General features: G+C 43.0%; 1 protein-coding gene across 1 annotated transcript; it reads right to left on the bottom strand.

The window, feature by feature from the left end:
- Nucleotides 1-667: 667 nt before the first annotated feature.
- LIG3 (DNA ligase 3) lies at nucleotides 668-15,160 on the bottom strand. The gene is made up of 19 exons (XM_010721750.2): nucleotides 14,739-15,160; nucleotides 13,942-14,079; nucleotides 12,767-12,964; nucleotides 12,170-12,321; nucleotides 11,144-11,310; nucleotides 10,466-10,543; nucleotides 10,190-10,358; nucleotides 9,401-9,556; nucleotides 8,872-9,003; nucleotides 8,100-8,179; nucleotides 7,554-7,641; nucleotides 6,762-6,839; nucleotides 6,010-6,133; nucleotides 5,480-5,622; nucleotides 4,627-4,701; nucleotides 3,915-4,061; nucleotides 2,685-2,859; nucleotides 1,956-2,047; nucleotides 668-1,231 (listed from the first exon to the last, which is right to left on the bottom strand). Exons 1-19 carry the CDS (start codon nucleotides 15,022-15,024, stop codon nucleotides 998-1,000), a joined length of 2,712 nt encoding a protein of 903 aa, XP_010720052.2. The 5' UTR covers nucleotides 15,025-15,160; the 3' UTR covers nucleotides 668-997.
- Nucleotides 15,161-15,166: the final 6 nt, after the last annotated feature.

Consider the following 15,166-nt stretch of genomic DNA (forward strand, 5'->3'; position numbering starts at 1 on the left):
ATGGAAATATTTATGTGCTTTATGTACACTGTACATAGTTTAAATATTTTAAAGTTAATATTCTACTTGAAATGGCATGTTATCCTCTATTAAATCCTCTTGGTACTATGATAGTTAAACTTACTAGTTTTGGTACAGAAGTTTGGTTTATAATTTTATAATAAAGTTGAAATGTGATTTAGTTAACCTTGTTTTCTGACTCTGTTGCCAGCAGCCCAGGACAAAGCAGGGAGCCTACAGCTACTTAACCAGAAAAGGTTTGGGATATCAGGTGCTTACATATCACAAGGTGAGGTACAAGGACAGTCTTGTCAAAGGAAAAAAAAAAAATTAACTTTTTAGCAGCACCTTAACTTTGTGAAGAGAGGGAAAGCACACTTAAAGAGGATGGGTGATGGGATAATGCTGCAGAGTAATGGAAACTTATTTGGTGCCTACTCTTATGTGTAGGTTTCACATTAAGTGCAAACTGCTGCTAGTTAACATTCAAAGGTCTGTAAAGAGACAGGAGAAAAAAACCAACTCAAACCAGCCCAAGGACACATCAGTGGTGTAGACTGTAGCCTGCAGCAATGTTATCCTGGCACTACAGCCTATAGTTCCAGATGTGGTGGTCTGTTTGTCTGTCCAGACAGAAAATAAGCTTTGGAAAAGAAGTCCTGACAGCAAAGGAGAAACTGCTTCCATTTTTTTATTTATTTATAAAAATACCCAAACTTTAAAAACCCATTGAGATGAAACCAGCACCTATATAAGTGTTGGTCTACACTATGGGCAGAAAGACAGAGACAGCAGTGACATCCTTCAGAGAGCTATTTTAATTCATTCCACATAGCTGCTATGGATAGTTGTAACTACCTCTGATGGACTTGGGCAAGATATCTCTATCCACATCCCCACAAATCACCCTTCTCTTCCACCTACCTACTTCTCAGCTGTTCCCCTCAGGGAGTTCCTGAAGCGTAGCAGTGTTAGGAGCAGTCAGCTGCCCTGCCTGCTAGCACGGGGCCACCAGTCTCCGTTTCCGGATGCATTCCCAGATCCATTTGGGAGACACCCGTTTAGCACCAGGATTCTCATCCGTGTCCCCAATAACGTGTGTTGCTGAGGCTGTGTCATACTCTGACACGAGATCACCATCATATGCTATGAAGTAGCGCCGGATTTTGTTGAAGTCCTTCACAGAGGGTGACAAGTAGAGCTTCACACCAGTGAATATGTCCAGCAGCAGCTGTGTAGTGTGGAAGAGAAGCAAAGGTTGGTTTAAAAAAAAAGTAAAAATTACCCTATGTATAAAATACTGTAACATTGCACTTTGGGCTGCGTTACATCACAGGGAGAAGTAACACTGATACAGCTTCCTTGAGCAGCAGAAGCTAAAACAGAGCAGTGCCCCCTGGCTAAGGGCATTATTACCTCATCAGTAGCAAGTGCTGCCTTTTGTGCTGCTGTGGTCAGGTGAATGTGGTCTTAATGCCTTTGCAACCTGATGATTTCTAGTTGAAGTGGGAGACTCTAATTGCCCTGGGAGTGGACTTGCTGTTTACATCAAGTAGCAAACAGCTACTCCAATCTTATCAGTAAATTATAGCTCAGCAATTCTTAATCCACTCCTACACTTTACTGCACAATGAGCTAGAAAGGACAATTCTCTTCCTCTACAGCTCATCTCTTCTATATGCAGCCACTCAGCAATCACTGCCTCTGAAGAGCAGGACATTGTTGGCTGCTGAATAGAGAGCTTTTAGCATGACAAACCTAGTAATGTCAACTCTGCTGGTATAAAAAGAAAAATGCTGCAGAAATCTGCTTTCTCTACAGGAGCCTCATCATCCTTTTAATTTAGGATGCTGCTGTGGAAGCGTTTTGAAGGCTTCCCACATAGAAGGTAGAAATGGACAATATGTCTCCACTTTTTCCCCACTCCTGAGTGGTTGCTGCCTAACTGTCCATACCTTCTTTCCATTGTCTTCTACCTCAGATGCTTTTCGCTTCTCTCCTCGTTTCTCCTCTGGCTTCTGAGGGGATTCGGTGACTGCTTTGGTGCCTAAAAACAAAGAGGTGTCTCACTGTGCTCCTGTCTACATACCAGCTGTATATTAAAAGCAGGCAGAGAAGAATGAGGATAAGAAAAGGTAAAAGGCTTTCCCAATCTGTTCTGAAAAATCTGTGCATTAGATGCTTTCTGCCACTAATGGCCCAGGGCATCTTCCTGCCTTTCTCTCCAGCTGACTACATAGCTCAGCTTTCCTCTTGCTGTCACCATCCCACCTTTCTGGGATTGCTCAGAAGTTTGCTACAAGTTATTCTGCAGTGCATGGCTTTGCAGTCTGCTATCTGGAAATCCCCTCCAGGTACCTTACCCTATATGTGTGAACTTAAGCCAAGTAAAATTAAATACTGGTTCATGGCCAAAACTATCTAACTGAAAGGCATGTAGCTGCAGGAACAGGAGCAGCAGCTTTGCTGCTCTGACCAGTCTTACACATTCTGTGAAGGACCATGATAAAAGACAAAAAGGAACTGTAAGTCCCAGAGAAATTACATCGTAATTGAGACGCCAACACAAGCCAAACCAAGGGTTGAAACCAGCTTTGCCCATTAACCATAACATGTTTATAAAAGCAGTGCACAGAAGGTAAAGAGCACATGGTGAGGTTCTCCTCCCTGGTGAGGGGCCTTACCTTCTGGTTTCTTGGCTTTCGCAGGGGACTTGTTAGGGGGAGTTTTAGTAATCTTGTGTGGTGTGGAAGACCTGGAATTTCCCTCATTCTCTCCACTGCTGCCAGCTGTGGACTCCTCTTCCTCCCCAGCAACAACACTGAACTCAGCCTTTTCTTTGGAGAGTTGGTACAGCTCCTGTCCGAGCAGAAACAAAGCATTTGTCTGAGCAGAAACAAAGCATTCCCTTTAGCCACAGTGAAACCTGATAAGAGACGTGAACAGTAATGCATGTGCTCCTCTCATTTTCTATCTCCACCCCATGAAGTGTTTGCTCTTACATTTTTTCTTCCTGCACCTCTTTGTCACCATTTTTGTCAGCCGTGTTCAAGCACTCTGCTTTCTACCCAGCTGCTTGACATTAAGGGAAGCCACACATATTATCATCATCTACCAGTGAGCAAATCAGACTAACTCCTCAGAGTCTGGCTCTCTGGACTGAAAAATGGCCAACACCCAACATTCTGCATGAGAGTATTTTACCTCTCTCTCCCCTACCTGCACAGCGAGCCAGAAAGATTGGACAGCAGAGGGACTGAATCACTCCTTTCTTCGATGGCATAACAAGCACTTACATCTGCTGTCAGTATCCCTGTAGGCAGTGTGAAGACAGCCCAAATGACAATGACTAGACTGAGAACAGAGCACATCAACAGCTGACTTACTGCTTGGGGTGGCAACAGGCCAACTGGTTTCTATCACTAAAGGAGGCATGGAAGCTGTGTAGGGTGGTGCAGCCCTGGGAGCTGGGCAGGCTGCCACTTGGCCCCTGTGTCATGGAACCAGGCCAGGCTACCCTTAGTCACTTCCCAGATGCCTCACACAACCTCAGCAATTAATGGGAAACCAAATGACCATAAACGCTTCAGAGAATTAAGGTCAGATCTTTCAGGAAGGAAACTGCTCACCATGAAGGCAGTTACAAGAGCTGACAGAACTAGCTGCCAGCACAAACTTTCCCGGAAGCACACAACAGCAGCTCACGAGACTCAAGGAAAAAAAAAAAAAAAAAAGAAAATAGTCCAGGAAACAGCCTGAGCCTAGAATAAATGGAGCACAAAACGTGCCACTGGAGGTGCTAGTCAGCAAGTGTCCTCAGTGCTTACCCTATCAGAATTTGTCTTTTTAAATATAGGCTGGTGTCAGAAGTTATTTGCAAGCACGCTGCAGAGAAGCAAGCCATGTTAACCCACCTTCAGCTGCGGGAGGTTGGTGGCTGTCTTCCAGTCTTTGTCATCTCGAATGCGAGTGCAGCGAGGGAAGCGAATGGAGATCCCATCTGCAGTGTGGGCTTCAGCTTTGGAGAACTCAGCCCCTGTAATCTCCCACACTGGAGCTTTCTAAACACAGCAGTGAGGAAGGAAGCCACGTCACATTGTTGTGTTCTCTCATGAACTAACCTTAATGCATCTGCGTTCCTCTACTTCTACAACATCTTGCTCCCACTCCCAGCACAACAGAGGTCCATGTATACCTCCTAGTCACCTTGACTAGGAAAGCTTCTATTTATTTTTTATTCCAGTGAATCGAGAGATCTTCCATTAATACATATTGCCAATTTCCTTGTATAAATGGCACAAAGCATACTGGTAAATTTAGCATAACAACAGCAACTTCTGGGTTACAGCTATGTTTCAACTGCTTTAACTGTGCTCTAACTGCTTCTTTCAAGTAAATTCACTTCTGGCAGGGATTTAATGTATAAAACCATTTCCTAGAGGCGCTGCAGGTGCGATTGCCTCATGAAGCTTAGTCTCAAATGCACCTGCAAGATTCAGAGTTAAAAGCTCATGCTTAAATTCCTCTCCCAAGCATGAAAACTAATTTTGTAACAGGGATAATCTGTACAGTTATAGAAGTAGGTTGCTGCATTGGGGCTGGAAAACATTTAATGACAGCACTTACCTTTGGATCTGGGACAATGAAGTCTGGGTAGTAGATTTTGTTTATTTTCAGCCAGCTTGGAATTTTACTAGGATCCTATTAAGAGCACAAAAACAAGATAACACTTATGATCATACGTGAATCTAATCCTACAAAGGAGGCTGCTAAAAGATAATGTAGTAGTAAATTGGCAAATATGTATTTAATTGCCTTTGTATGGATTAAACTTGCTGTAGCCTGCAGCGCACTGATTTCTCCTCTAGAGAATCACAAAAGATTACCTGCAACACAGCTGTTACCCATTGTCATGCCATACATAACACCACTATGTTCCTCCAATTGTAATTATATGAAATCACACATTTTTAAGATTCTATAACCTGGATGCCATTGACCTTCAGGATCTCAAGTAAATATTAAAGTTCAGCTGTTTGTGTGCTAGGTCTTGAAAAATTCCATTTTGCACTTTCATTTATTTCATTTATTTCAGCATTTCAGGCTATGTAGCAACAAGATAGACAAGCATTTCTCACCTACAGCCCCATCTAGTGACTGTCTTCACCAATTGCGACATGCCAAGAAGGAAAAGTTTGACTTCTCCCAGTCAAACTGTCTCAGCAGGAACCAGATGGTGCCCAGCTCAGTGTTTTGAGTACAAATCTCAAGCAGTGTTAGGAGATGGCCACACTTACCCCTCAGTTCTTACAGATAAGTTAATAGAGAATTTACCTGATTTAACTCAATTAGAGTTACTGCTTGTTCCTGGCAGAGCACTTGAATTCTGTATTTAACCAACACACAGCTCAGCAGGAAGAAGCTTTTACCAAGTCCTGTGCTGAGCATTCCTCTGCCTCCCTGCCATAGCCCATCTCACCTTGCTGATCTTCACCATATCCAGCTCTGTTTGCAGACGAGCCAAGGTGGCATCATCGTGGCCACCAGAACACTTGGTCACCGTGCACCACTTCTCACTCTTGGGGTCATAGCAGCCCATGAGGAAGATGGACATCATCCCACCTGGGGGAGGGGAGAGCACAGCAGTTCATATCTTCTACAGTACAGCCAACAGCATTTCAAAAATCAAAGTAATGAACCCGAATCCCTTATCTGTGGGAGTTCTAAGACCACAAGTTTGAGATGGTTTCTCTGCATCAGTTGATACACAAAGCTGAACCTTGTTGCTGCATGAAAGGCCAACCCAAGTCCTAATGCTTTCCTGCACCAGCTGTGCCACAGCAAAGCCAGGCAGCCTGCAGTGGCCTGGGATGTGATGGGCTACAGCAGACAGTCACTGTGAAAGCCACTCTCATTGCAGCAAGAAAACAAATACAGAAAACCTGGAAGAAAAAGCTTGGGATTTTCCTGAACCAACCAGTCTGACTTAGGCTAACGCCAGAGACTTACCTTTACTGCCTTTCCCATAGAAAGCTCCCAGCACCACCAAGTCTGCTGTGTCAGCCATTGCACCCTCATTTAGGTAATCCTTTTTCACTTTCAGCCAGTGCCGCTTTCCTGGTTCATAATTACCCTGTGCAAAACAAAGCAAGAACCTCCCAGTCAGAAAGGAGATGTATTTGTAGGCAGCTATCTCCTCAAACAGCCCTTGCTTTATGAGTACCAGAGCCCTGCAGTGCTCAGATGTATAGGAAGTAACCTGAATGGGATGTCAGCATCTACAAGAATCTAGAGAGGTTTCAGGACTGCTCAGCTGAGTGCATTCCACCCACAGACCTCCAGGAGGTGACAGCACAAAGCAAAATAAAGAATCACACGAGGGGCTAGCAGCATTGTGATTAAAATGCAGTTCTGATTACCAGCTCAGTGATCTGCCTGCTGGACTGCGTCACACTACAGGTGTGTATAAACTGACTGGATGGTGCAAAGGCACATCATGAGGCTCAGAGAAGTGGAGCTCTGTCCAGATGGCAGAAAACAGGCAAGAGAAGAACAAGCAATACCAAAATCCAGGAGAAAAGTGACAGTAACTGAGATTCAGGGAAAGCTACTGTACATCCCTTCTAGGCACTGTTAGAAACCTCTCAAAGCACAATAGGGCAGAATTCAAACTCAGATTAAGTACTTCAGTATTAAGCAGAGAGGTCTGTTTTTGTCCCTAAATCTCAGCATCCACCAGTAAAGATGAGATACGAACTTACCTTTATGTCTTTCAACACCAGTCCTTCCAGTCCCTCACGGATGACTCGGGTGATCATATCTGCCAGATCTGAAGCTTTCTGAAAAGGAAAGGCATTGTGGTAAGCTCCAGACTGTCAAGTGGCTGTAGTGTTCCACATTGGAGCACTGGTACACTAAAACTAAGGCAACTGCAGAGATGAACAAATAATTTATTTCATAGAATAGTTTTCCAAAGAAAGTTCCACACCTGTTCTCTCTGCTGAACACCCAGTAACTACGCTGGGAATGTCTTAGAAGCTTAGAAGAGAGCAGCTGGCCATTGAAAAACATAACACCAAACAAGGACAAAAGCCTCCTCAGAAACGAGAGGGTCACACTGATTTTGTGTCCTGAGCATGTACCATATGCAAAAGATGAGATCATCTCAGCCAGCAGTACATTTACTTCTCAGTCCAACTGCTCTGGGACCTATGCTGTTTTCTTCCCAGAATGCTTTATTTGCTCCAAACTTTGAGCATTCTCCACCAGAACCAAGGTGCTCCAAGTAGCAGCAGCAGTGGGGGAAAATGACAGGACATAAAGCTTGTGCCTAACAAGTGAGAATTGGGCCTACTGCTGTCTAAATGCAGTTTTTAGCACTCAGAACGCATCTGTGCTACAAAAATAAAGAGCTGTGACACACTTGGAGTTGCCAGTCTGGAGACTGGAAGCAGTGTTAATTAGCTTTAATTATACAGAGGGCCACATAGTAAAGGACCACGGAAGTGCCTACAACTCAGTGTTAAATCAAACAGCAGATGTGGTCAACTCACTGTGACGTGCTTCATCTCTGAGAACAGGATCCGGTTGGGGATTTCAACCATGTTATCGTGTAGAAATTTACGACGCTCACGCAGAGGCCTAGAACAGAGTATGAAATACTAAGGACATAAACCATCTCAACATGAAGCAGCAGGCACGTGAACTTTCAGAAAATATATTTAACTAGTTAAATGACTTATCCTGCAGTTTCAGAGCAGACAATAAATTCTTTTAACGTTCCTCCAGGAAGAAGCTATAAAATAAATCTAAGATAAGAATATTTAGTATTTAGCTTCAGAGACGTGAGATGAGCAGAGTACTGAAACCCACTGAGTTCAGCTGAAATGCAGTTATTCTGATATTCTGGAGCTGTAGAGCAGGATGGAGCACCATAGCAGTGTTTTTAGCACAGATTCTCCTATGCTCTCTTGATTTTGCAGGAGTAAATGGCCAAGCCTAGCAGCCAAAGTGAACTGCTCCCTCTGCAGAGGTGCTGCAATCCAGTAAGCTCACGCTCAGAAAGCTGGCAGGCTGCTCTCACGCTGTGCCACACGTACCTGTCCATCAGGCTGATGTCGTTGAAATAAATGCAGTCAAATACAAACAAGCAAACGTTGGCATCTTGGAAAGCAGCTTTCTGCAAAACAATTAAGATCGTTTAAAAGAAATCTTGCAGCAAGCAGCAGCAGGGAGTTAAAAATACACCACCACAAAAAAAGATGCTTCTTCTGTAAGACTTAAATATCCTTAGAACATAAATATTCTTAGAATTCACATTTAGAATGAATGTGTCAAAGCACAAACTAGAAAAACAAAGCATGTTAATTTCTTAGCGACAGGGAAATAATAAATAGTAATGACTTTGAGCAACTTGAAATCCATCATTGCTGCAGCAAGAATAAGTGTTCCAGACACTTCAGATTAACAGTTCCTTTAAGTTAAAGTACAATTTGCCCTTTCCTGTCCTCTTCCTTACCATCATTTAATCTAGACATAATGTCTACATAATACTCTTATGGAATTACATCCATGCATTATTCTGGCCTTCAGATCTGCTATGCATTTCTATAGGCAACTACAAGCAATTACAGAACTGCAAATTCTTCCAAGACTTTTAAATAAAAAAAAAAAAAACACACATGTATTATAATGGTACCTTTTCTTTAATAGCAGCCTTCTCAGGAATCTTAGATTTTTTTCTTGAGGAAGCACCAGATCTCTTAAATTATTCTGTGATAACTGAGCACGTGCTGATGTGTTTAAGTCAGCAGAATAACAACCTCTGACCACAAAGGATTTCTTTTTCAAATATCCATATATATCTTTTACCTTATGTACACCAAGAGATCCAAAAGGAAGTGGCTTGCCAGTTTTATTATCAATTAGAAGAACTTCTGAATCCAGGATCATGCTGTGCCCACCAGGGAAAGCCTGGGGGATGAAGTCCTTAAAGTGGGCTACCTTGAAGGAAAAAAAACACAGAAAGATGTCTGACTGAGGAGATGGACTCCCTCCAGTGCAGATGTTCTCTCCAGAAGCCTCTGAGAGATGTGTGTGCATATTTCTACTGCAGCACAGACCATTAGCATGATCTATAAATAGAAAAAAAGACTTGAACAAATATAACAAAGTCACTCAACCAGCATCAAGCCAAGCCAACTGCAAGATATAAAGTGCACTTGAGAGCAGGTAGGTTAACTGTAGCTTCAAGGTCTTAAAAGCCACCAAAATAAACTGATTACAGTTCAGTTAAATGCTGCTTTTCTAGATTTAAATAAGAAGGTATCTTCTCTGCCTATAGGAACTTGTGACATTCACTCATGTTTATAGAGTAAAAGAACAATTTGTAGGTGCTTACTTTGTGAGGAAGGACAGGTTTGAGGCTCCGGCTGAAGTAGCTGAAGTGATCTCCGTTTTTATGGACCTGCACCCTCTCACCATCGTATTTAATCTCTGCATACATGCCATTGGGGCACTTCTTCATGGCATACTCTATTGACTTGCAGGCTTCAGCCTTAGAAAGGTGGAGAGAAAAGAGCAAAAGAAATTCAGATGATGCAATTTTTAAGTAAAGCTACTTTTACTTAATTACACACACGAACCATCCATTCTCTCATAGATCCCGCTGTCCAGTCTGATACCCAGTTGAAGTTTTGGTTTCATTTGCCTGAGTGTTCTCAGAATACTATAGCTGTTCAGTTTTTATCTCCTCCACCTACTTAGAGGTCTAAGTATTGTGCCTGTTGTAGGTGCGTGCTGAGCTCAAAAGTAAAATATTGAACTCTGATGTGTTCAAACAAAAGACAAACTTATTTGAATTTCTAGTCCAAAAAAAAAAAACTTATGTTTTTTCCAGATAAAGGATCAGCATCTGAGATGACAGCAAAGAAACCAGTAAAAAGTCACATCTGGACTGAAGTCAAGCCATGATTTTTGCTTCTGCAGCATCACTGAAGCTGCAAATACTCAGTACACCAAGTACTGCCCATGGTAGAAAACGCTCTTTAAAAAAAATGGCATTATACATGAATAATCTGTATCACTTATCTGTCTACTGATTCCTAAAGGTGAAGGTTTCTGACAGTACATATGAGAACTCCATTTCTTCCTCTGCTATAGGTTTCCCCTGCAGGGGGGCCGACATTACCAGCATAGGCTGAACTGGGGTCATCAGAGAGGCCTGCACGCTGAGCGCTCGCTTCACACCTGGCGTCTTCTCAGCATCCTGCTGGTTCCTCAGGACTCGCTCCACCACGTCCTGGAGGTTGCGTGATGCTTTGAATGCCTCGTAAGCATTTGGATCCAAAGCATCCAACCTTGATTGGAATCGAGAACAGAGGGAAAACCTATCAATCTCAGGTCTGTAGCTTATGAAGGTAATGCTCACTTCTGCTTTTAGCTCGTAAGGAAAGGCGATACTTACACATGCTTTGCGCCAGCGTTCATTTTCAAGTCATGCTTAATTAGCCTGATGATGCATTTCAGGTCGTTGCCTGTACATCTGAAGTGTGAAAGAAGATTCAGAGATGGCAGACACTTATCTGTACTATTTTCCAGCTGAAAAAAGGAAACTTGTCAAGGCCTCTGCAAAAAAGGTCTTTCCATTCTGCAGGGTTTCAACTCAAGTGAATGTTTTATTAGTGATATCCCAGAAGCAAAAACAGAATATCCAAAAGGCTTTTGATCATCTTCATATTTGAATGCCAATATTAATTTTGCCTCTGTGTAGAGATGCCCTCCAAAATTCAGTTAAGTAGGGCATCTAGAGTAAATCTTTATCACAAGCTAAGCCACACAAAGGCTCTTCAGCATGTCTACATGGCTTAAAGGCTTTGCCCAGCTTACTTAGGGCAAGAACTTAAAAGCTAAGTAAGGTAGTTGTGCAAACCATTTGTTTAGCACAGATTCAACAGTAGAGCAACAGGCAAAGATAATTCTCCCTGACTTGAACATGGGCCAATCAAACCACTGACAGCAGCTTACAGATATAAAGTTCAGTCTTTGTAGCTTATGATTACCTTCTCATCTGTTCTAGCTTGTGAAATGTGGATAACCACTCCTATTTTTAGTGTCAACCTTCAGAGGCTGTTTAATCCCTTACCTGCGAGTGATATCTTGCAGCACACTTTGCTGGTCATCTTCCTTAGTAAGCTTAGATAGCTGGATGAGAAACTCATCTACCTCTTGGATGGTCAGGAGGCTTTTGGCTGCTGGAGGACAAGATTTGCTCTGCTCAAAGAAGAGGCGTATTGTCTCAGAAACGTCTCCCTGTCTCCAAGAAGAAAACAAGGGTGTTGGTCAGAGCTACGCCCAGCAAATGGGAAAGCTATTGCTAGAGATTCAACATGATTCTAGCAAGCAGAGGAACAATGCTGCAATTGCATGAAGGAACTGCAGCCAAACATCAGAATAAAGCTGCCATTACACAGAGTACATCTTTTCAGCCCTTTCACTTGCAAAAATGTGTGCAAGACCACCACTATCACCCAACTGCCGTATTTCATTTTTTACTGCTGCAGCATCACAGACTCCATATTTCCTCAGGATTAATCCACTTGTAAATCCAAGAATCTCTGTCTGGTGGTGTCGTTAGAAGGCTGTATATATCAAGGCAAGAGAGGTGAAAGAATTCACGCATTTTCTTCATCTTGCAATGAAATCAGACGTGTGCACAGTCAGTTACCAACTCCTGTGCACAGGAATTAAATGCACACATAAGCACTGGCAATTATATGAATCTAGCCTAACTAACAAGCCTAACTATCAAGCCAAGATCTATTAATTTAGTTTTTAATACATGATGTTAACAAAAAAAAAAGACAAATCAGTTGAATAGGAACACACTAGACAAAATGGTTTAGAGAAAGCAGGTGCAGCTCAGCTTGCCTAAGTATTTTAGTCTTGTTTTCTAAAGTTTTGCTGGTGAGTTCACATCTTGCTTTCTGATCAAACATTATTCTCTAGATATTCCAGATGGCAGAAAGCTCTATGAAAACTGCTACAACAAACAAAAGATTTACCAGCTCCCTAACAGTTAAGCTAAAAAATATGGGAGGTGGAAATACCAAGAATTTCCGTATCAAGAATCTAAGCAGCAGAAATTAAGAGAGCTGCTTTCTGTGCTCACCTGTTCCAGGTCCCGGACCATTTCCTCTTGGCTGCAGTTAAAAATTCTACTGAACAGCTTTACAATCTGCTTATCATTCAAGTTGTAAACAATTTTAATGATGCCTGGTAAGAGTAGCTTAATGGTCAGGTATACATCACCATGAAAACCATCTGGAAAAAAAAGCACACACCATTAGAAACTGTCACAATTTATTTTCATCTACAGGCTCTGGTTGTTTGTACTCATTAGCATGACTGGGGAAAAAAAAAACAACACATCTGTGTCCTCCTCATTCCACCATACTGGTCTGCTTCACGTGAAAGGACATTTTTCAGGGATCCACAATTTCTTTCCAAATCTGATTCTGGTGCTAATTTTGGTGGCATCTACAGACATCCAAGGCAGTTCTGGCCCAAGACATCCTTATCTGCATTTGTTCTTTAGATGTCTGCAAAGTGAACTGCTACTATCAACATAATTCAGAAATCATCACTCCTCACAGCCTGAACTAAAGAGCAATCCGATTTTAACTCTCCCTTGCTTCTGACATAACAACATGGAAGTTTAATTTTGAGAGGGCTTTCACATGCAGAAAACGCAAAGCAGGAATAATACCTCCTCCACTTCCCTTCTTCAGGAAGTCCTGGATGATCTGTGTTTTCACATTGTAACTAGGCTTATCAGCAACCATAGCACAGAGCTTCCTGAACTCTCGCAGCAAGCAGTCTTTGTGCTTCGGATCACAATTCTTTGCAGACAGGCTGGAGTTGTGGGAAGAGTTTGCAGACACCTCTTCAGAATTCTTGGGCTTGGCTGAATGAAAGACAACAAATTGCTCCTTTAATAAGTACAGTATAGGCAGGCTTTGAAGATGAGAACACCTGTATAAGGTAATCTGAAAAGAACAAACCCACTGCGGAGACAAAGCTTCAGAACTGAATAATGATGTGCTACCCCAAAATTTGTGACTAAGTTTTAGTTAATTAAAAAAAAAAAGTTTGCATTTTCTTCCCCACTAGTTTTGTTCAGGATTTTTCTACCTTAACTCTACCAGACAATTACAGTTAAGCCTTGGTGAAAACAAACTCCTGCTGGCAGATGCTTCTATTTTATTTCTACTTCACATGCCTTCTCCCTTCACGGGAGCTCATTTTCCTAACAACATTTCTAAAATGAGAGAAAAAAAACTGAAGAGAAACTCACTTAGCTTTTATTCACATCTGTCGAGCATTTGACTATTCAGCTATAAGAGAATGAGAAACAAATAGGTTGGACAGGGGCTCTGGCAGTGCCAAGACCAACTTCCTGCACAAAGGAGGGCTACCTTCAAAGCTGATGAAGCTGCTCTGGGCCCTGAGCAGCACAGCGTAGTTGTGTGAGCAAGCTGTATAGGATGATTATCTAAGTATTATTAAATATTTCTCAGATCCCACAGTAATCACTTGATGTTTGCAGCCTCCCTTTCAGCAAGAAGGACATACATGGTGTCGTTCAGAGAATGAGAAAGGTCATTAACCAAAGCAATCAATCATAAAACAATTTAACCTGTTAGCAACAGAGCTAAGCCTACTTCCCCATAGATTCATACTGTGTACTCCCAGTTCTTCTGCCCAGCTCCTCACCTCCTATGTTACTCTCCAACACAACTACACATTCTCACCAAACCAGATTAAGTAAGATAGTTAAAACTAAACCACCTTCTACAGAGAAAAAAAATGAAAAATAGTCAAGTAAGAAAAACTGGCTGGTATCAGAAGAGAAGGATTTCCCAGAATCACTTTAAGACTTACCTGTGAAGCCAGAGAACTTTTTTGGACTGATATTAGCCAATGGATCTTTCTGAGGACTCCTTATTTGTCCAGTGGCAGTGAGCTTAGCCTGAACTGTTGCTTTTTTCTTCGGTGTACTTCCAGCCTTGGATGCAGCTTCTGTAAAGCAGCAAGTCAAAGATTCAAACTAGTAGCCAGATATAATCTCCAACACCCCTGCATGTACATAAGATATACTGCAACAAACAAGTTCTAAAACTGGGGATGGAGGAACATTTCTCATAAAGTAAAAGGTAAAAGACTACGTGATTTAGCAAAGTTCAAGAAAAAGGATGAAAATCGAAAATAAATGATGCTTCCTCGGGGCATTAATCTGAACTTTAAGCACCTATCATGGATTAAATCACCTTCTCCAGTCAATCATGACAAACAAAGTAAGGAGCGCTATTCCACAAGTGCCCACTTATTTCCCTTTACTATTAGGTTCAGACACAGGTCTGAGCCCCATCCAACTTCTCATTAAATCCTGCTAACAAGTCAGCAAGGACTGTTAGTCACAGCAGTGGAGGCTCTGGCACTCTCAGAGAGCTGTTGGTGCCCCATCCCTGGAGGTGCCTGAGGCCAGGCTGGATGGGATCTGGGCAGCCTAAGCTGGTGGGAGCAACCAGCCCACAGCAGGGGGTTGGAACCAAAGGGTCCCTCCCAAGCCATTCGACGATTCTGAGACTGCAAGGTAAACACGTGGCTGTGCAGTGATTGGCTGCATAACCAGAGAAGGAGTCGTGCAGCAGCGACCCAGCTCCCACCCAGCATCTCACCTGAGATGAGGTTGGTGATCAGTTCTTTCTCCGCATCCTGCAGCTCTTCCCATCCTTCCAAATCCGTGATGTCTTCAATTTTCTTGGTGGTTGCCCGGGCCTTCTCCAGCTTCTCAAACATGCACTTGACGTGGTACCACTCCTTCATATCCCCGCCAGACTCCGTGAAAGGGTTGGGAACGATCTTCCCGATGCGCACCATCCCCTTCACGATCTTCTCCTTGCACTTCTTGCAGCCGGCCGTGCCGCGTTTGGCGTAATCCACGCAGTACCTCTGTTCGGCCATGTCCCCCGCCGCCGCGCAGGCCCGGCACGGCCACGCGTGCACGGGCGGAGGGACGAGGAGACGCGCAGTAACGCAGCCCGGCTTCACGCGCACACAGCGGACAGCCGCACTCACCGACGACGGGCAGCGGGAGCCGGGCAGG

Source organism: Meleagris gallopavo, chromosome 21 (assembly GCF_000146605.3).
Source record: "Meleagris gallopavo isolate NT-WF06-2002-E0010 breed Aviagen turkey brand Nicholas breeding stock chromosome 21, Turkey_5.1, whole genome shotgun sequence".
In the NCBI taxonomy this organism is placed as follows: domain Eukaryota; kingdom Metazoa; phylum Chordata; class Aves; order Galliformes; family Phasianidae; genus Meleagris; species Meleagris gallopavo.

Bases quoted from the DNA above. Each gene is read 5' to 3' on its own strand.
- LIG3 (XM_010721750.2), bottom strand. From the start codon at position 15,024: ATGGCCGAACAGAGGTACTGCGTGGATTACGCCAAACGCGGCACGGCC. The intron at 14,080-14,738 runs GTGAGATGCTGG...GCTGCTTTACAG, and splicing joins GATCACCAACCTCATCTCAG to AAGCTGCATCCAAGGCTGGA. The intron at 12,322-12,766 runs GTATTATTCCTG...TTTTTTTTCCAG, and splicing joins GAAGAAGGGAAGTGGAGGAG to ATGGTTTTCATGGTGATGTA.